Raw genomic sequence first — 21,351 nt, forward strand, 5'->3', positions numbered from 1 at the left:
CAACAAGAACATGAATTATTTGAGTAAGTAATCATCACTCATACCAGCCATATCATTTCACAACAGGATCTGCAGGCGTAGGGTTGGAAAGATCTCCATTGCTTGCTTTAACAGATTCTTCTACAAAAATAAAAAATAAAGACATGGATCATGTTTAACATTTTATTCAAGGCAGTAAAAACAAAGCCTTAGCATATGTATTATGCTGATATCATAACACACTTGATACAGTATACCATGGTCAGCATATGCAAACTGACCTTGCCGCACAAAGGGTCCTGGCCCTATGAAGAAATCCGTATTTGGGGTGAAAGGTTTTTGCAATCAGTAGAACTTTTGTAAAGATTACATGTACAGGCTCACACATTTTGCAGAGTCCAAGTCCAAGTATTTTGGTAGAAGACAAAGATACTACCACATTCAAAACTTTGCACCCTGGTATGCATTTCAAGCTTTTCTCACCACAAAACACATTCTTCAGGGAACTGAACACATACCAGTTAAGTGAATATTTAACCTAAAATAAAATCAAGTAACTGATGTTCTACAGAATGCTCTCCTAAAGAAGCCAGGGTAATATGTCTATTCTTACTCACCACAATGCTTGTAGTTGTTTTTTTTGAGTTCAACAATTATTTGAGTAACTTCACTGAATATGATCAAATACAAATTCAAGCTAAAAGACTTCTTTCTTTGCGAACTGTTTTCCTAGTGCAGAAGAAAACTTGTCATTGGCTCCAGTGACTGTAATCTCACAGATCACTTATGCTTTTGTCAGAACTACAGTGGAAAATTGTTTACCAATTCCATTTTTAATATACTGCTACCTGAGTTTCTAAGTAACTTGTGACTGAACTGCACTTCTACATCTTAATCCTTGGGAGCATTCTCATTTCTTTGAAAAGAATTTTCCCATACCCAAGAGAATCTTCCAGAATTCGTAACGGAGAATACATAAGCATGAATATAAAACGCAAAATACCCGTGTTACCTAGTCAGGAGACCACACCACAAATTAAGATCTTACCCTTTGAATATAATTCAACAGTAGACCAAAACATATCATAAACATCTGAAAGTCAGGTATAGTATCTGCATTATCTGCCTACGCAAGTTGAAAAACAGCTGATAAACAACAGGTGAAAAACACCAGTTTATTTCACACCACCTAAGGTTGAGCAGAGAAGGCTGTCATTGTCAAAACTGGTAACTGAGAGGGTAAGTATGATGCTGAAGTTACTGAATTTAATATTACTGCAATTCTCCCAGTCCCAGATTTTTGTGGTTGGTTGGTTTTTTTGGGGTGGTGGGTTTTTTTGTTCCCCCTGCCCCGCACCCCCCCGAAGCCCAGCTTGAAGTTCACCGATTCCAAAGAAGGCCTCTGTGAGCTGTTCTTTACTCCTCAATCACCTTTGATCCCATAAAACTCTTTCTGGAATACTGAATCAACCCATTAGCAAGCAAGCAGCTATGGAAAAAAGAAAAAAGTACTTTCCCTAAACATGAGCCAAAGTGTTCTATGTATAGCATTCACTCACCTTCTTTTTCTTTCTTTTCCTGGTTTTCTTCTGCTGCAGTTTTATCTGCTCTGAAAAAAATTCTGGCACTACTTAGTGAGAAATAAAGGAGTTCAAATTCCTAAGGGAAAAGATACAGAAGAGGAGTGTCAGTGTATCACAAGTATGAATTTGTAGACAGATATAAATGGGATTTTTCAGAAGCATCTAAGGCAACTAGATTTCAATATCTAAATCACTTAAATGCTTTTAAAAATCTTCCTCCATTCATACCTTGTTCACATGTATTTTACAAAGCAAATGTCAGCCAAACACATTAAAGGGTAATTTAAGCAAAGCAGCACCAGTGCAATAAATCTGTCACTAATCCACTGAGGCTGAAAATGAGTTTTGTAGCAGCAGTGAGAACTTGGAGCAACTTGCCCATGGAACATCATGCAAGCCAATAATTTAAGTGACCACAAGCTTGATCAGTTTCTGAACAAGGTTCAGCAATGTGGTGTGTAAAAGCAGAGGACCAAACATAGTGCACACTCATGGGAGTCATGAGGACATACAGGGCTTTATCTATTTCAACAACAGATGTGCTTTTACAGAATGTAATCATGGGCTATTTATAAATAGTCAGCTACAGATCTGTCCCATAGCCTCCTCAAATCGAAAGGCAGGGGCTGGGGGTAGAGCGTGCAAGCAAGAGAGCACGCATTTACACCACAGATGAAACCTGAACTGCTATGCTGCAAAATTCAAATGCATCTTTCCTCTATTTGACAGCTGGTGCATCATTCAACTTAGCAACTCAGAGTTAACACCCAAGCAACTCTGAAGGTTCACAGTGGTATATAAAATCTTTGTTATAAGAAATTTAACCAAAGAGTTATTCTCTCCTATTTAAGCATTTAGGTTTTAGTTGCATTAGATTTCAAACTCCACGGGACAAAGACTTCCAATCAACCAGGTCAAGTTCCTGACTCACTCAAATATTACAAACACTCACGACATCCCCTTCGGATCACATACCTCAAGTCTTCATACTCTTTTTACATTGCTACTGTAGACAACGCTCTATGGTTTTTGCTCTTGATAAGCTCCATCAGCAAACAGATACCTGAATTGTGATGGGTAAGTGCAGAACTCAATACAGACAGATAACTAGACCCATGCTATACCTGTAAACAAACTTCCAGTCGCTTGTGGGTAAGGTTCATAGTTTGTAGTAGTTTTTCATCTTGATTAGTGGACTGCACATTCTGTTGCTTAGCTACTGCTCTTATTTCCTTCACGTACTTCTCTCTAACAGATTGGAACCAGTGCAGAGAATCAAACTCCTGGTACTGATCCAAAAGCTTCAGAATGTAAGCCACACCTATAGTCATTAACAAACCATGTACCAAAGTCAACATGTAATTTGTAAAACATTTTGTGAATGTCTTTAATGGATCAGCCTATGTTGATAATTCCCACACAATTAAAATTTAAATTGCAATTAACTTACAATAAAATCTAACGAGAAAAAAATCATAATAAAGAACTAGCTTTAATTTTTGAAAACCTCATAACTTATCCAAAGACTTGCATATCTTCTCATCTGCTGACATCTGCAAGCTTTGAAAGAAATTGGGGAGCACCAACATACAACAAAACTGTCTGCTCCCATACTCAGCTATTCCACGCTTAAGAGATTCTGAACAAGACAATAGCCCTCAATTCCACTGTGCTGAAGCCAAGACAACCCAAATTTAAATTATGGAATTTTCAATTATGGGAACACACAAAATAGAAACAAAAATTATCTTGCAAATATCCATTATGTTGGCTTACCCAAAGGCTAGTCAGCATGCTGAAACTTACCCATGGCAAACCCATCATCAGTGAAAGCTGCTCCGCTTTTGTTCTTCTTATTCAATTTCTCCTTGCAACTGATTGAATGCTCTACAAAATTGAGGGTCTGAAAGAGTGAAAAGCTGTCTTGGAATCATCAAGAGAGACTCACAAGTTGTAAAAGGTATTCACATTCTATGCTTTTAGGTATGAATATAATTCCATGCCCAAAACTATGCTAATTGTGTCTCCCATCATTAGGCATTTTTGTATGAAAACTTGCCCTTTTTCTAGATTTTGGGGGAAGAAACTAAGTTAAGCTTTGGAAAACACTTGCGTACACATAAGTAAAAAACCAAAGACACATCTTCATCTTTGCTGTTCTTGTCAGATTATTACTTCACATTGTCTTGGTGATTACTAGAGGTAAACATGTAAACAAGTAAAGGATAATTAAACCATCCCAGGTTCCTTGAAAGCTTAAAGATATTAGTGTTTTAAAGCTACAGTGTGTTATTTCACTCCATTTAGAAAACTGTTAAGTATTTCAATAGTGTTATATTTACGATGATGTTGAACAATAGATCCAGGTAGTAATATCGAGCAATGGGTATGTGTCCGTATGCAATAACTACTTGAGACACGGAAATGTGCGTACATTAACAACTTCTCAAAAACCTATGAGACACTTTCAAATTTAACTATGCTGAAATACCTTTCTAAAACTAAAATGGATAGTATATTCCTGAAACTGTATTTAATCAGAAAAAAACCCTCTACAAATGGGAAGGAAAAAGAACAAAATTATTTGTCATGAGCCTTTACCTTCCCTCACTTCTATCACCATGGCATATCTGTCCTCTCACAGTCTTAAGTTTATGGCTCATCAGCACTCCAAAATTAGTTTCTAAAATGGGTTGTTACACATGAATCTGTTTAGATCATTTAGGCCTTCAAACTGAACTGCTTCCAAATGCCCAGAATGCTGCACTCAAATGTGCATCACCTCAACTCAGTTGGGACTCTTTCTAAACAAAACTTATCAGCAAAAGCAACTCCAATTGCAATGGAGAGGCCCCAATTTTACTGCATTAGAACACGACATTAAAAGAGCCTAAAGACACCTAATGTGATGTGGAAAGAGCACACGCATGACAGCTGAAGAACATGATTTTAAACTCCCTTCATCCTTGCTGTTCCAATTCCTCCTTTTTCATCTTGGCTTCTCCAAATTTGATTCAAATAGGAGAAGTTTTTAAAGTTACCTTTTGAGTGCTAGTACATGAATTGATGTAAATAAAGAAAAACATGGGTTTGGACAACTATCAACAAAGCCACGCTCAAAACAATCCCACTCATAATCAGGGAAAAAAGTAGAATATGCTAGTCAACAGCCTAATACAAAATATTTAAACACAAACCTGATCTGATACATTAAAATAAGTACTGCAAATACTAACCAGTGGGGGAACAATTATATAGAAGTTCCGCAAATGCATATTCTTTGGACTGCGGAATTCAGGAGCAAATACATCCACAAGCATTTTGAAATACTCCGTTCCTTCTGCAAAGTTACGCGTGAGGTCACTGAGGACAGAGTCCAACTGCCTGCAAAGGATAAGCAATGTGTTACCTGATTTCTGCTGGAAGTTTCTTTGCTTACTCACCCCTTGGGGTAACAACCCTCTCTTCACCCTTTGGCTACACCTACAGTCCAGTGTTCGGACCAGAGCATCCAAGATTACACCCCATCTCTATAGTCACCCTGAATCATGTTTCTTGATTTAATTTTCTCAAAAAAGCTCTATGAATAGAATACTTGCATCTTTTTTTTCCCTAAGGCCCCAAACGTTGTAAAAGTAGATGTCAGACACGTGGTGAGGAAAGCTTGTTAGCCTTTAAACCACGAGGATTTTATCAAGAAGCTAGGTTCTAACAGTTTATTAGTACAAACGCCACTTTGCATTTTTAAAACAAGTGCTTCCATTTTCTCTGCTTTTAAGAGCAAATATTTTTTGCATAAAGCCAGTTGAACTTTTCACACACACACACATGCAACTAATAGCTGCATTTGTAACTTTAAAATTACAATTCTTTCATCCCATCCCTGCCCCCGACCTCCAAAGCATGATATTAGGGTACCTTGCTGCTTTTTGTGTTTCTTCTGAGAGCCCTTCTTCTTTCACCAGTTCTTCAAAGTTAACGATATCTTCTAGATCAGGAACAAACCTGAAAACTTACTGTTTGTTAGGATTATGCTCAACTGTTTATGTTCACTGAAGTATCTACCATCATTTAAAATTTAGTTAATTTAGTCTTCTGGGCTTGAACTACTTACTTGAAGTTATATTGTATCTGCCATACCATTCTCATCCAGGCACTATTAAATTCACTTCTGAACACACACAACATTATTTGTACTTCTGCTTTTACCAGGCTACCATCTCCTCTCTCTAGCACTTGCTGCCTGTGGTAACTGTAAGCTTACTATTATTTGCAAGAAAACCAACTATTTCTTTGTGTGTAAAAGTCACTATGTTTCAATGAACTGAAACACAGATAATCATCTATACAGAAATAAGTATCAAAGAATGTTTTTTCCAAGCTCCTCAAGGCTTGTACTGTTTTTCCTTAAGGCACCCTCAAAGTGATTAACATCAGGAATTACTGACTTAGTTAAGGACTAATGACTTACATGTACATTCTATTAACTCTTTTGCAGCTTTTTTCCATAGAATTTGTTTGATTTTTAGTGGTTTACGGCAATGATTGTACAGTTCTGAATTCCAGCACTGTTTTTGATAATTCCACTTCAATGAAGGCATAAAAGTAGACCTTTTCAAAATTTATGGGAGATGAGTAAGAACCTAGGGAATATCGGCATGAATAGGGAGCAAAGGAATGAGAAGGAGCAAACAGGAAAACAAAGTATTTATGGAAGTACCTAATTGCACTACTACAGCAGTGAAGTCCACCAGATCTTATCATTCGTACATAACCCATAGCGTTGCCTTTAAAAACAAGAAAAAACAAGGAAGTAATTTATAATTAAATACACACATGCTCTTCATAACTCCTATAAGCTCTGAAATGTAAATTAAAGTTGCCAAATAGTTCTGGCAAAGAAACTGTTTGGAAAGCCAAGTTTAAAAAGTTACATTGAACCCCCGTATCAGAAGTCTGTGTAGAGAAATAAAACACAAATGCATCATCTAGCAAGGTTGTGTTCACTTTCGTGATAGCGTAAGGGCCAAACAGTACAAATCTTTCCACTGGGCACATTAAACACTTGCAAGTTCAGATTAGTCCTGCACATCTACAGCATCAATGGCTGAAAATACCACTATAATGTCATGCGTCACTCAGTTTTTTCAGCTGGATACATGACCATTTTCTGAAATACGTGAACTTAGGAGTACTATTTTTTTACTCATTGAGTGAAATACACTCAATCTGGATGAAAGTCAGTTCCGTAACATAAAGAAAAGAACTTAAAAGGAAACAGGCATCTATGCAAGCTGTAGCTAATTTTTGGATTAAGACATGCAAGGGCCATTTCTGTGTAATTAGATGAGAGTGTTTATTTCACATGGGGTACAAGTGAAGTTCTTTCCATCTGACTGGAGTTAAATCTAGTTTTAGCCTGAGCTAAAAGTTCAGTTACTAGACGTTGAAGATCTCTTCCATTTAATAACATTTACAGCATTGTCTTAGATACCATTTCATACCAATTTGACTTATGAGTTGTCTGAACTGGTCAAGATAGCTCTGGCCATCCGGGGTTATTCCAAGTTTTCTGATGCCGCGGTTGAATTTATCTGCTCTTTCAAAGGGATACTAGAAAAATATTTTAGAATAATTTGTAAGAATAATTACCTATCCTTAAAAATTTTCTTTTCCATCATTTCAATACAATTCTATTTGCAATGTATTCCTACCTCACATCTACAGCTTCATTTTTTTAAATAAATTATACACCTGCCTGTCTACGTTAGTTCACAAAAGTCATTTGGCTAGGCCACTTCTCCAAGCTGAGAAGTGAAACAGAAGTGTTACTGTGAACAAGAAAGTATTCCTAGAAGAAATAAGCACTTGACATACAAAGAAGCTGGCAGTCTATTTTACTAAATACATTGTCTCTCACATTTTTGAGAAATCAATTTTCCAGCATGGAAAATCAGACCCTAGTCCCCCAGATCTTGACATACTGAAGTAAGTGCTACATGTTCACATCATTTTGGATCCAGTTTGAACAATCTTATTATTCAAAACTGACAACAACTGTTAAGCACGATTTGGATCAGAAGTTTAGAACCTCCAATAGACTATGACTCCATCAAATCATCGTTTGCAGGTCACTGAAAAAATGATTTTAGCCAACCCCATATTTACAGAGCAGCCAGAATGAAACAAAGCCATCCTGAATACAGACATTTGTAACACTGCATTTTTCTAGGACAAAGCTATCACTTTGTCTGGAAATACACATTTAAATAATAAGAATGTTATGGTTTGGTGCACCTTCAGTCACCTTTAGCCAAGTTGCTCTCAATACTTCAAAAATTGTTATACCTTGTGATCATTTTGATCCTTGACTTCCCTGAAGAATCTGATGTCTTTGATAAGCCTGGATTTGATATGTTCATCATACATGAACTGGCTAAAAATATAAAACTTTTTCCTCAAAAATTGGTAAGTGAAGTTTACCTAGAAGAAAATTTAAAAAAAAAAAAAATAGTCAAATCAAGAAAGTTAGCAAAGGAACAAGCATATCTAGCAACCCATTTTCAGTAGATTCCTGAGTAACTTATATTTATACGGAACCTTCTACTCGGTTTACTTCAATTTGTTATTCTCAACTTATCTTTTTAATTTCACTGGTTTAAAAGAATAAAGAAAACCCTTCTCCTGGAAGGCCTACTCTCTTCCAGGAAGGGCAGAGGGACCAAGGGACAAGTTAGCTATTTCAGTTCAATGACCTGCCCTACACAGCCATTAGTTTATGTCTGGAATATCCTGTAACTGTCCTTTTGAAGCAATACAAACATTTCAAGTTGAAAAGGGCAGACAAGCTCAACTTCCTCAGTCAAGTCGTGGCATAATCTCCTGACATACCTTTTCACTTCCTCAAAGTTTTCTAAAACACTCTCCCATAAGGCAGAAGCACACTTCTACCCTACACATCTCAATTGCTTCTCATGTCTGCATAAACAACTTTACTTACAAGCTGAAGTGAATAAATCTACATCACCAGGAAATAATGCGAGTAACAGCACTTTTTTTTTAATAAATGAAGTCCCCAAGATTAACTACTCCAGTAACAAGAAGAAAATCATTCTCAGAAGAACAGTGCAAGAGAAGTTATTTCCAATAGTGCAAGAAAGTATGAAAACTTTATTTTTCTAATCATTTCCACTTTTCAAGTAATGACTTGAGAGCGGGCTTGATATTTCAACAAGTTCCTTTTTTTTTTTTGATAGGGCCAGAAGAATGGGAAAAAGAAAAGCAAAGAGGTAGGAAGAAGTTGAGCAGCAGACTGGAAAGCACCAACCTGAAAGTACCTTTGGCATTGTATCCAAACCTGAGAACCACAATGATAAATTCCTGCTGCGGTAGGCATGCCACAGGAAGTGCCTTATCTACCTTGCAAAGAGGTAAATGCCCTCGGCTGGTTAAAATGACCACCTACGCTACAGACATCACTAAAAGCTTTCATTGCAGTAAGAAGTTGCAGTCTTCCAATAAATGATCAGAGGTGTGTAGCTTTTATTTTGTAAATTGAAAAGCTGATGTTTCTTAAGCTTAACGATTACAAGAGGAACTTAAAAAAATTAACACTGCATTTCTTCAAGATTTGCTTTAACTGCAGCAAAAGTATCTGTCTACTAAGTGTCAATAAGGAGAAACTTAGAGCATGCTAGTTTATGCAGTCAGCTTAGAAATCAAAGTATTTTACTATGCTAGTTTGATAAGTATTATTAATCTTTACTGAAACTCAGAGTCCCACCAGAACATTTATATCTTCTTTGATGTGTTTTTAGATCTCTTCATTAACTTTTATGTAACAACTGGAAGTGGCATAACTCCCAAGAGATTGTGATATCGATTTGTGTCATGTCCAAGAACTGATTTGTTTTATTAATACACACAGAACATTATTATTGCAAAACCAAATAAACCAGCAGGAGATGCAAGAGTTTGGAGGCTTTTGCGCACTATTAAAAACCAAAAATCCAACAACAGTGCAAGACATACTCACTGTTGTGTTCATGATTCCTGTTCCATGAGTTCGAATTGAATTAGCAATGTGTCGGATATTGATAGTGTTCAAGTGTTTGTTATTACTTGTTCTTTCAATGAAGATCTGGAAGGCAAGGGGGGGAAAAATAAAGTTATTTACTCAAACCGATTCTGTGATAAATTATCAATCTAGGTAGCCCATATCCTATTTCTGAGAGCAGCTAATAACTGGTGATTAAGGAAAGAACCAAGAAAATACAGCATGCATACAATAAACTTTATCTGGTAGGTTCTTCCGATTTCTGCAAAGTGGTGATTCAACAATTCCAAAGCAGATGTTGTACCCAAACTCTCACATTTATTGAGACTACATTAATTGGTCTAAACTCTTTTGGCACCTGCTTATACTTTTGGCCCCACTATATACCATGGCAATCATTTCCACTACTGAATTATGTACTATGAGAAAAAGTACTTCCTTTCCTTTAAGGAAGCCGCTCATTTTCATAGCCCTCATTCTTCACATTGCGAGAAATCACAAAGGGTTGTTTCCCTGTACATGTTCTCCATGTCATTCACTGATTCATCTCTCTAATAACCCACTTTCAGATATCCTTTTTTCAAGCTGAAAAATCACGTACTTAGTATGTCCTTATATAGCAGCCAATTATCCTTGCTGCATTTTCCTTGCTTCACTGGAATATTTGACACGGAGTGATCCTACTGGCACACCGTACTCAAAATATGCTTAGAGAACATTCTCTGCAACCTATCTACAGCATCCTCAAAGATGTTTTTCTAGAGCAGCAATAGCTATTTTACAGCTTGCTATTATGTTCAGCTTGGGTTTTTCTTACACGTAGACTACTCTGCATTTCTTAATCCCTTCAAATCAGAGCCAAATCCAGGAAAAAGTATGGGATATACCTTACCTGATTATTCAGATTGTAGAGGTAGCGGGATACAAAAACATGAATATTTCTCATGATTTCCAAAACATCTAGACCCTGAAAAAATATTATCTATTGAGAATTATTATGATAAAAATTCTCAAGAAATACTGACATGCCTAACCACTAAGGTGCGCAAATACTGTTTCCGTAGTTACTTGAAAGCATTTTCAAAAGCAATGTTTATGCTTTGCAAAATGAAGAATCTCTTAACAGTTTTTGTTCAGTGTCTGTAAGATAATGCTTAGAGGAGAAAAAAGAAGCTCAGCTCACATTTTAACATTCACACTTCTGCTTGTTTTTTTCCAACTTCCCCTGAAAGTAAGGAATCCTCCAGCCTACTCCACAAGCCCCGGTTAAAAAAAAAAAAAATAAAACTGAGATTTGGCTGTTCTCAGATTCCAGAAAATGGAATCTTGCCTTCGAGATTTCTATAGACGCATAGATTTCTACAGAGACATAAGCAACTAGCTACTTTTTAATATCGTTTTGCCCAACCTGTCTAGAAGATTGAAGTTTTGTATTTACAATTGTTTTGCTTGAAGGAGTCCCTTTACTATGATTGTGCATAGAGAGGATGCTATTTAATCTATACACTCTATTTCCAGTTGTGCCAAGGATTTTATCAGGATTTTGCAGGGGCTAGAGGGGAATGGAGTGCGGGGTGTCTTTGTTTTGAAGTAAAGCTCATACCAGAATAAATGTTATGAAACCAATGTTGCGAAATTATTTAATTCTTTATAAACAATGTGATGGCCAAATATTGCCAATAGAAAGCCAAAGCCAGAAATAGAAACTAATGCACAGCAATTTTATACCAAGAAGCAGCTAGTGTGCTTAGTTCTATGCCCTCTTTCAACTTAGGAAGACACCGCCATCATGAACATTAGAAAAAAAGAGGCTGTATTTCTAAGAGCTTTCACCCACGTGCTAACCCAAATGAGGGAATGAAGCTAATTGCCAAAAATATCCAAGATACTAAAACTCTTGAAGGAAAAGTCTTCAGAAATATGCAAGTTGTATTTCTTTTGCACCGACCCTATAACAGTGAATGCCTTCACCATTAACTTGATGAAATCGTAACTTTACTCTATATGTAACCATGTTTAGCAGTTTCTAGGAGGCTCTGAGTCACTCTCCTATTAAGCTAAGCACAGATGTCCCAAAGTCCTCAATGTCCAGCCTGTGGAACAGTTTCTCTTGATGACCACTAAGCAGAACCTGCTAAGAAGCAAGCAATAAACCAGGGAAAAGGTCATTCCAGACTTGTGACAGTTGTATTCCAGATGTATTGCTTGTCACATTGCTGATACTAAATTTTCAAGAAAATGAAAGTTCTCTGACTTTGTATACCTGATTTAATTTTATTAAATCTTATGTTAAAAAATGAATGATGCAAGTCCAACATGAAATTAACTGGTATCAGTGTTATCTCCAAAAGTAGATAAAGATCCTGTCTCAGAAGTCAACCAGAAATTAAAAGTCACTTTTTCCAAACAGTTCTCCAATCTTGGGTACGTTCATTTTAACAACTCAGTCCTTTGAATAACTAGCTAAGTATGACAGCGTAATGGAACAAATGATATTCATATCCTGTGGGTACTGTACCTGTTCCAGAGTCTGGCTAGGAAGATGTGCTTCAGTCATACTTAAACCGTAGCGCTGAGTTGCTAGGTTTCTCATTTCACTGTAGGTGGCCCAGTCATGAAGAGCTACAGTCGTCAAGTTGTAGAAGGTCTTGTCCAAATAGTGAGTTACATAAGCTGTAAACACATAAAAGGATGAACTGAAATAATACTACCTATTTAGTTAGGGAAGTGTGGAAAGAAGTGAAAAGATATGCTAAGCCAAAGTGTAACAGAGATGAAAGTAACGGAATCAAGAAAATTTTTAACTCCTCACCTTTTATGTCAATGAATCGATTGAAAAAACGTATTGGGTTCAGAAAGAAGAAGTGAGCTAGATCCTTCATACCAACTCTGAAGGGGTTTCTGTCATCCAGCTTTAGGTGTGTATGAACTGATAAGCGCAGGTCCTTTTCTATCTCTTTACATAATTTGTCCAGCAAGTGCTATTCAGAGAAGTTAAAAAAAAAAGGTCACGTTCAATGTCTGCTTACAATGCTCTGTTAGAGATACATAAAAGACTGTTAAAACTAGTGAAGACAGCTTTGCTTTGGCAGGGCCACACAAGTCAAAGTGAATCAATACTTGGGAACCAGAAGGATATTTAATTCCTGTGTTCTTGATCTAGTACACAATAGCAAGAAAAAGCTACACAGCTTAGAAAAGGTAAAGGTTTAGCCACCTAATGCCATTCTGGTACATGATTAAAACTTCCACGTAGGAGCCTAACACAATTTAAACTTAAGTATTCTCACTTCTCATCTTAAGGGGAACTAGGCTTAGAGCTATCTATCTAGATAATAATAAGACCTAACTCAGTGAGGAAGAGTCTTGCAATAAGCAATCTGGCCTGATTTTCTGCAGAATATGTAATGTTTGGTTTTGAACTAGTCAAACAAAAAGAATGGTTCAAAGGTTAAAACCTAGGACTTGGGAAATCTGAATTCACATTTTCTTTCCATCAAACACCCTTCGTAATTCTAGATAATTATTCACTAAAGAGGCCACCTACATTTACAGAGCCTTCACTATTAAAAGTCATGCATACATAGTAAGAACAGTAGGACTTATTTTAGGCATTCAGAGAAGCAGAAGCTAATCTGACAAAAAGCACTCCTCTGTCTGCATAGTCAAATCTGTAACAGGTTTTGCCAACTTACGCAATTTAGAGTGCAGAATTTTCATGTTCCCAGCCAACATAGATACCATTAACAACACGTCTTAAATAACCGAAATCATCAGTGAACACTTTCTTATTTATTAAATTACTTCACACCAATATCAAAGGTCTCTGTGCTATTTTTATAGATCATATCAGGTTCAGTACAATAGATGCTGGCCTATAAGATATTCCAAGCATAGTGTTGCCTTTAATTTCCATTCACAACAAATTACCTCATTGAGCACTTCCATGATTTCTCTGTCATAGCATTCCAGAAGCACCTCGTAAGATTCCAAGTGTCTTGCATGCATCATAGCAGGTACACAGTCCCGTAGTGCACTAAACATATACTGAAAAAAGAAACTATTATGCTTAACCAATAGATTGACAGACATGTCAACAGCATCTCAAATAGTGTTCAAAGCTAACAAAAAATCAAAATCGCTAGTCTTCCCACTTTTATTAAAAATAGACTTCATAAACCCTAATGAAGTTTCCTGTCCTTAATGCGTTCATCTGAAGTATTTAGTTGCTACTGATCCATTTACTGGAAGGTCATAATTATTAGCTATTTAATCTGAAATTATTTGCACTATAATCATTTTACTACTGTAATTGACCATGGCATGCACAATACTGGAATAGATGATTGATTTTTATCAGGATTAGTATGCCAAAGCATGATTCACTTCTGCAGTAAATACTTGATACTTCAAAGAAGGGAGGAGAGATGGGGGGTGCAAAAAGCTACAGGACAACTATCCCACATAGCATCACTGAACACAGTGATATGTGCTTTAGAAATACGTAACCACAATGTGGAACAAAGGCTTTTAATGTTCAAGTCTAGCAAAAGGTGTTCATTTCAAATCAGAATGAATGAAGAGAGGAATAAAGAGACAGACAGACACACAGAGACCCAGAGTTAACAACACCAACCTGAGATTTTTTAGAGCAATCTAACAGATATACTTTAATTAGATTTAGAACAAAGACTGCTTTTATATCCTCCAGATTGAGAAGAAACTTCTGCCTCAGTAGTAACTCTTGCCTGGGTTTTACTTTTTTTTTTTTGAGCTTTTTCCTTAAGAGTTTCAGTCTAAGCTTTATCCTGTCCTCCTCTGAATCCCACCCACTACAGTGGCTTGTTAAACTAAGTTACTAACATTATTACTTACATGCAGTCTAGCAGAATCAACAGCATTTTCATACACATCATCTAAATAAATTGGAAAGACTGCTCGATGCCAGTATAAGAAACAACAGTCACATTGTACTCGAACTCTAGAATACAAGGTTACTTATTAGACACAGAATTGGAAGAAGCTGTTCTTCTAACACAGTGATTTTATTTTAGTGTGTTTAAACTAAAGACAACTGCATTTCAAGCCTAAGTTTTACATGGTTACTTTAATAAGTAAAAGATGCAGATGCATTGTACTTCAAAATAAAGTTCTTGAATAAAGAACTTTTTTTTTCCTTGTTTTCCACTAGGACATTTATAAACAAAAGGTACCTGCTTTAGAGAAAAGGTTTACTCAGTCTCTGAAAGAATTAAACCTTACATTACAGCAAAACCCTAAATAACTATTTTCTTATTGCATGCAATCAGTAGCCTAGAAGTCAAACGTATATTCTAAGTTTCTCCTGTAAGTCAAAAAAGAGAAACAGGCCTCTCCTAATACAACCTGTGTACAACACTTATCCCAGGAATTTACCCCATGAATCATCCAGTGAAGGTGTTTGCCTCTCTCCATAAAGTATGCATGGAACCGAGATATTCACCTGGCTTTCAGATGGCCAACATTATGGAAATTGAGTGCCCACTAAAACTACAGCAGCAGTAAAACATGGTGTCACATGCGAACTAACAGCCTGATCTCCCAAACAGACTGGTATTAACATAAAGCCAAGCCATCCAAGAAAGTGACAGAATTTCTAAACAATCAGAGAAGTGGATTACCTAATTGGCAACAGTTAGGTAAAATATGACTTGCCCAAAGACCAGCAAGCTTCAGGCTTAGCTCTGGAACTCTTTCTGTCCATCCCTGGTCTACAATACATGCAAAAATCACCACCAGCATGCAGCTACCAGATTTTGCAATTCGCACAGTGAAGATCCAGCTCCCCCAGCGACACTACACTGCCTTCTATATATCACGTGCCACTGCTTACCGCTCTATAAGTTCACTGATCAAGTCTAGTTTTTTCAGAACTAACTGAAGGGGAATGAGTTCTTCATCTTTAAAAGTTTTCTGTGCAAATAAAAAAAAAAGACAAGATTATATTTCTTTGTAAGATACTACACCAAACAAGTAAAGGTCTGTAACAATCATGGCACTTACCATCTGTGTTCCCACACTCAGTGCAAGGGAAACAATTAGTCGTCTCTGTTTTGTACTTGGCCCATTGAGGGTGTTCTCAGCCAACACCAAAGCAGACAGGACATCCAGGCGTTGCTCACTGTACTTTTTATCAGAAATGACTCTTTTCTTGATGACAGAAAGACACAGAAATTCAGAGAAAAGCCTAAGTCCAATAGCTTACCTCTTCTTTCCAAAGCTTAGGGACTTGCCATAAACTGAGTATTTCTGCAAACAAATTATGTTTTCTGAACAGAGCTAACCAAATCCTGATTCACTTACTCTGTCAATTCAGTGGTATTACCTATTGGTACACTTGGAATATGTGCAGTTCAGCATGGACATGGGTCAGGTCATACAGTGTACAAATACTGTGCAAGCTGCATGTGACTGCATGCCAATTTTAGTTCTAAGGTACATGTAATTTAAATTTTTTTAATTACTTTTTAATCAGTGACTCCCTGTTGTTGGTAACAAAATGCAGTTTACAGCTGAAGAGGCAGAAGATGTATAAACATGGTAATAACGATGACTTGCAATTTTCTACAAATTCTAATTTATAAGATTAAGTGCAAAAATATCTGCATGAACAAATGAAGGGAACCAAGTCTTCTGCCCAAGAAATTGAAGTCACAGATGTATTTGTGAATAGCAGCGTAACTCGGAAGAGGTACAGTTTCATGAACGAGTTAAAGAAAACCTCTTCTGATTCTAAGAAAGTATGTTCAACATGAAGCTCCTAACCTTACATGCTATATTAGGTATAAGCCTTAGACCTTACACCACTTTGTTTCTAAGTGGAGCAGATAGAAGAAGATTAGTACTAACAAACTCTTCTATTTACCAGCATTTGCCTCTTACATCTTTTCTGAAAAGTAGTCAAAATATCAGGAATTGTTCACAGATGTGTTCTCTTTGATATCCACTCAATACATAAGTCTTAGCGTATTTCTATGCCTTTAGAAATAATGTGTAATGTAATTACAGATAACTTTCATAACCTTTCCAAATGATATCTAAATATATGTGAACTGTTCGTTTGAAGATACACTGTTTTTCTTAGTAGCTTTCAAGCTTGGAACTTCTTCAGTTCGTGCTACTCACATATTTTTTTAATATATCAGCTTTTTAGAAGTACAACTTTTTTTTTTTTTTGCTCACGCTAGAAAATATGGAGATGCCAGATACATAAATGGAGATTACAGCCAAATTTCAAAAATATCAAACAAAATTCTAAAATACAGAAGTCTACTGTTAAAATTGTAATCCATTTACGTGAGCATGGCCAAAACAAAAAAATTAAGAGGAAAACTTAATAGCTGCACTGATATCAACAACATACCTCTTTTGTAATTCTGCTACTGAATGTCATGAAAGAATAAAACATCACTAATACAACTGAACAGGTATACTAAAATCTCATTTTCCCATTTGTCCTCAATTCAGAAACTCAAGATTTGATAAACAAAATGTGTAGTAAATGGCTCTTGTTTATAAAAAGATACAATATGTAGGTATTATGGTGTCTCACCATCAGAAGCCATTTCACCCCACAGCAAAATAGTGAATTTATGCCCAGATTAGACTCCCATCAGCCGTCATGTATTAACAACTCCTATTTTGCCAAGCAGACAAAGGTCTAAATAAATAACAGCCTGTTTGCTTAGACCTATAACAGATTGCTTTAAGAATGTGCATCAGAAAAGAGGTAAGAAGAGGTCAGTTTATGAAAATCACTAGAAATAAAAACTAAAAGGAACACAAGAGGAACATGACAAGAGATGCAGCAGTTCAGAGGACGAGAGGAACCATTCTTGGTCAAAAACAGATAACCATCTCTGCTGTACAGTTTCTAGGGCAAAGCTCTGACCTACTGGAAAACTTATAAATCTGTCGATTATGATAGAGCACTACACTACAGATTTTGCAAAAGTAAGAAAAATAATTTAAAATCAAGATTTTTTGTTAAACACTTATGTAGGCAGATTAATTATTAGAACTTGGATTACATACCTTGGCTACAGAAATAGAGTGAAGAGCCTGATACTGCAGATGCTGAGCGATGTGCGTCACAGAATCTGCTACAACCATACTTCTTCGGTAAAACATGTGTTGTATTGCCTAAAGTCAGTCCCAAAACACAATAGTTCATGTAGTTACTGAAATTGTTGCCTTTAGAATTTGGCTTTCTGTTGGCTGACTCATCCACACTGCAAATACAGACTCTTTCCACTTCGTAACATACTGTTAGTAGCAGTTGCAACTAACCCTTAGAAACTGAGAAAATCAAACCATTCAGGAGCGTAAAAAAGTTTCAGGACTGATATAAGTTTTGTTGGTTTGTTTGTTTGTTTTAAATGATCCAGCTCTGTTCAACATTGCTTTCTGAAGCTATCTCAAAACAGAGTATCCTCCTTTCGGAAAAAGTACCAGGAGAAGTGCAAAGTCCTGCACCTGAGGAGGAACCCCATACATCAATATATACTGGGAGCCATCCAGCTGGTAAGCAGCTTGGCAGAGAAGAACCTAGGGGTCCTAGTGGTCACCAAATTGAACATGAGCCAGCAGTGTGCCCTTGCTGCAAAGGTGGCTAATGGTTTCTTTGGCTGCATTAGACAAAGTGTTGCCAGCAAGTTAAGGGAGGTGACCCTTCCCCTCTACTCAGCACTGGTAAGGCCACACCTGGAGTATTGTATCCAGTTCTGGGCTCCTCAGTACAAGAGAGACATGAACATACTGGAGAGAGTCCAGCCAAGGGCCACAAACATAATTAAGGGACTGAAGCATCTCACATATGAGGAAAGGCTGAGAGGGCTTGGACTGTTCATCCTGGAGAAGAGAAGGCTTTGGGGGGGGTGGGGGGAGGGGGGAATCTTATCAATGTATATAAATAACTGAAGGGAGCCATACAAAGAAGACAGAGTCGGGCTTTTTTCAGAGGTGCCCAATGACAGGACAGTAGGCAACGGGCACAAACTGAAACACAGGAGTTTCCCTCTGAACATCAGGAAACACATTCTTACTGTGAGGGTGACCCAAGCACTGGGACAAGCTGATTGCCCAGGGTGGTTATGGAGTCTCCATCTTTGGAGATATTCAAAAGTCATCTGGACACGGTCCTGGGCAGTCGGCTCTAGGTGGTCATGCTTGAGCAGGGGAAGGTTGGACCAGATGACCTACAAAGGTCCCTTCCAACCTCAATCATTCTGTGATAACTAAGGAAGGCAGTTAGAGGTTAAATAAATCACTTCTAGCCTCCCAAATCTCTTGCTCAAGACTGGATTTGGTTAGAGAACAAGAAGCCATGCAAAAACATGTCCCCACTCAGTTGTGGTTTTTTCGTTTGGTTTTTTTTGAGTTTTGTTTTGTTTTGGTTTTGGGGGTTTTGTTTGTTTGGGGTTTTTTGGGGGGGGGGGTGGATGGACACAAGGGGGAAGATGTTAATACGTGATATTTGGTCAATGTTCTCTGTAAAGGCCTATGTGAAATAAACAGTTTTCATCCAGCAACCTACCTTCAGAAGTTCTACAAGTCTGCACAGAGCTTTCACCGAGGTTTTGGTCATAGGTTTTTGCATTGACATGTAGAGATTCATTGTAGTTTTAATGATGGTGCTGAGACTGTATGCATAAAGAAAACCCTAAAAATAAAATGAGTAAAGGGGGGGGAAATAATTTTTTTAAAACATATCAATCAGATAAGTCCTCTCTGTTTTTTCATACATGACAGAACTAACATTTGCCTCTTCACACAAAAGAACCTACCACTCCACCTAATAAGCAAGCCTGAGATCCCAAAGCTGAATGAGACCCTTTTATTAGGCAGACGTTATGAAACTGCATACTAGTTATTAGATCACCTGATCATTAACCTCTTCTAGAACCATTCAAATTAAACATAGGTCAGTGAATTAATTAATCGCACAGCCTCAAAGGTCTAATAATTTCAAGACCTATTGTAAACCAACCCACCAAACAACTCCCATCCCCCAAAAAACAGCCTACTACAAAACCAAAAGCTTCCAGATTCTGTGGAATAAACACACTGACAGTATTTATACAGTTCTACACTGTCTAAATAGAACTGTCCATCCCACAATAAAAAAGCAATCATTTCTAAATCAATGTATGCTAAGCTTTTAAATACAATGTTGATTACATACAGCATGACAAAAATGTTATTTAATTTATTTCAAAGGAAAAGCAGTAACAATAAAAAAAGAGACTAGGAAAAGATAGCAAGTTGTGTAAGAAACTCAATTTGCTACAGAGCAAAATGTACTTAAGTCCACTGCAAATAATTCTAATATAAAACCCACAGATCTTAGTACATGTATGTCTTTAAATATGGAAGATTCACACACCTTCTATCACACACCTATTCTCATCAGATTTCTGTCAGGCAGATAGATACATATCAAAACTAGCAAAAAATAAATTCAGAAATAAGATGCATCTTACATTAAGACTACATGCTGTTAGTAGACCAAAAGAAAACCAGCTGCCTTGGAACGTAGCAAGATTCTTGCAAAGTACCATCACTAGGCAAAGCATAATGAAACAACACAAAACCTTTACTGGAAGTATGTACTGTGCTAAATAAAACTAAATTAGACACTGGTTCAGTCCAACTTATGTACCTCATGACTGACTCAAAAGGAAAGAAACCCAAAACCTTTACTACAGAGGAAATGAAGCTTTCTCGATTTCCTAAGTCAAGAAAAAAATTCAAAATTTTAGCTACGGAATATTTAGTCAGATGCACTTCCCCGACATGTCTTATAGAAGTACCTTTTACAGATTTACTTAATATCTACCAGGCATTTAAAGTTTTAGAGTTTTCCCACATTGTGAAATAACACACCGATGATCACAGAACGTCTGTGATTTCTTTTTATGTTCAACAACTTGCATCAAAACATCAGTTTGCTGCATCATTTGCTGTATCACCACATTAAAAGACTGCACACCTGGATGAAGACATTGCAGCGGTTAGAAAGATCTTCTGCAAACTTATCCACGCGTTGCTCCTTTGACAAGATAGATTCCATTTTTGTCATCCACGAGCTCACAAAAACATAATATGACTGCATATCTCTGGAGAAGGAAACAAACAATGTTGCTAACTTCAAATAAGAAGAATAAGATGATTTTCTTGTCTCTTTCCAAAGCTTAAATTCTTCCAAGGGAAATACATTAAATCTTCAGTCCCCAAAGTAATAACTCTCCATTCCCAAAAGTATGAGAACCTCATACTCATTTACATTTTAATTCTGTATCGATAAGGATTAGTCTGCCAATTAAATCTGTACAAACATATACCGAAGAGTCAAAACTATCTACCTTTCAAGAGAACAAATGGCCCCCTTAGCGGTACATATACTACACTTCTTTAAATTAAAACAGTAAATAAAACTGCTAGAAAATGCTTTTAAACACAGACAAAAAAGTCCTACGCTTATGTTAATTTTTTCCTCCAAGTTTGAATTTTTGAGTTTTTATATATATATAAAACTTGTCATTACATCAATGCCAAACTGGACTGCTCTTAAATAACATGATTCTCCAGAAGTTAATGTGCTTGGATTATACTAGTTGTAATTAAATGTTTAAATAAAGTTCAGTTTTAAAAGAATTGTGACACTGCAATACTACTTATTGTAGCAGTTATAGC

The 21,351-nt window shown here is 36.8% G+C and overlaps 1 protein-coding gene across 1 annotated transcript in view; it reads right to left on the reverse strand.

The window, feature by feature from the left end:
* Positions 1-52: 52 nt before the first annotated feature.
* The window catches only part of KIAA1033 (KIAA1033 ortholog), a gene marked incomplete at its 5' end in the record, with an annotated part of 27,886 nt that continues 6,587 nt past the window's right edge, over positions 53-21,351 (reverse strand). Inside the window, 20 exons of the mRNA XM_009576081.1 lie at positions 53-120; positions 1,539-1,638; positions 2,687-2,883; positions 3,369-3,465; positions 4,799-4,946; positions 5,481-5,567; positions 6,283-6,349; positions 7,067-7,175; positions 7,911-8,045; positions 9,598-9,702; positions 10,511-10,585; positions 12,137-12,291; positions 12,431-12,599; positions 13,549-13,665; positions 14,494-14,599; positions 15,491-15,570; positions 15,661-15,807; positions 17,692-17,799; positions 19,193-19,318; positions 20,648-20,774. Of these exons, the coding sequence (XP_009574376.1) occupies positions 53-120; positions 1,539-1,638; positions 2,687-2,883; positions 3,369-3,465; positions 4,799-4,946; positions 5,481-5,567; positions 6,283-6,349; positions 7,067-7,175; positions 7,911-8,045; positions 9,598-9,702; positions 10,511-10,585; positions 12,137-12,291; positions 12,431-12,599; positions 13,549-13,665; positions 14,494-14,599; positions 15,491-15,570; positions 15,661-15,807; positions 17,692-17,799; positions 19,193-19,318; positions 20,648-20,774 (2,323 nt within the window). The remainder of the gene's footprint in view (positions 121-1,538; positions 1,639-2,686; positions 2,884-3,368; positions 3,466-4,798; positions 4,947-5,480; positions 5,568-6,282; positions 6,350-7,066; positions 7,176-7,910; positions 8,046-9,597; positions 9,703-10,510; positions 10,586-12,136; positions 12,292-12,430; positions 12,600-13,548; positions 13,666-14,493; positions 14,600-15,490; positions 15,571-15,660; positions 15,808-17,691; positions 17,800-19,192; positions 19,319-20,647; positions 20,775-21,351) is intronic.

Source organism: Fulmarus glacialis, unplaced genomic scaffold, assembly GCF_000690835.1.
Source record: "Fulmarus glacialis isolate BGI_N327 unplaced genomic scaffold, ASM69083v1 scaffold9704, whole genome shotgun sequence".
NCBI classification, from domain to species: Eukaryota; Metazoa; Chordata; class Aves; order Procellariiformes; family Procellariidae; genus Fulmarus; species Fulmarus glacialis.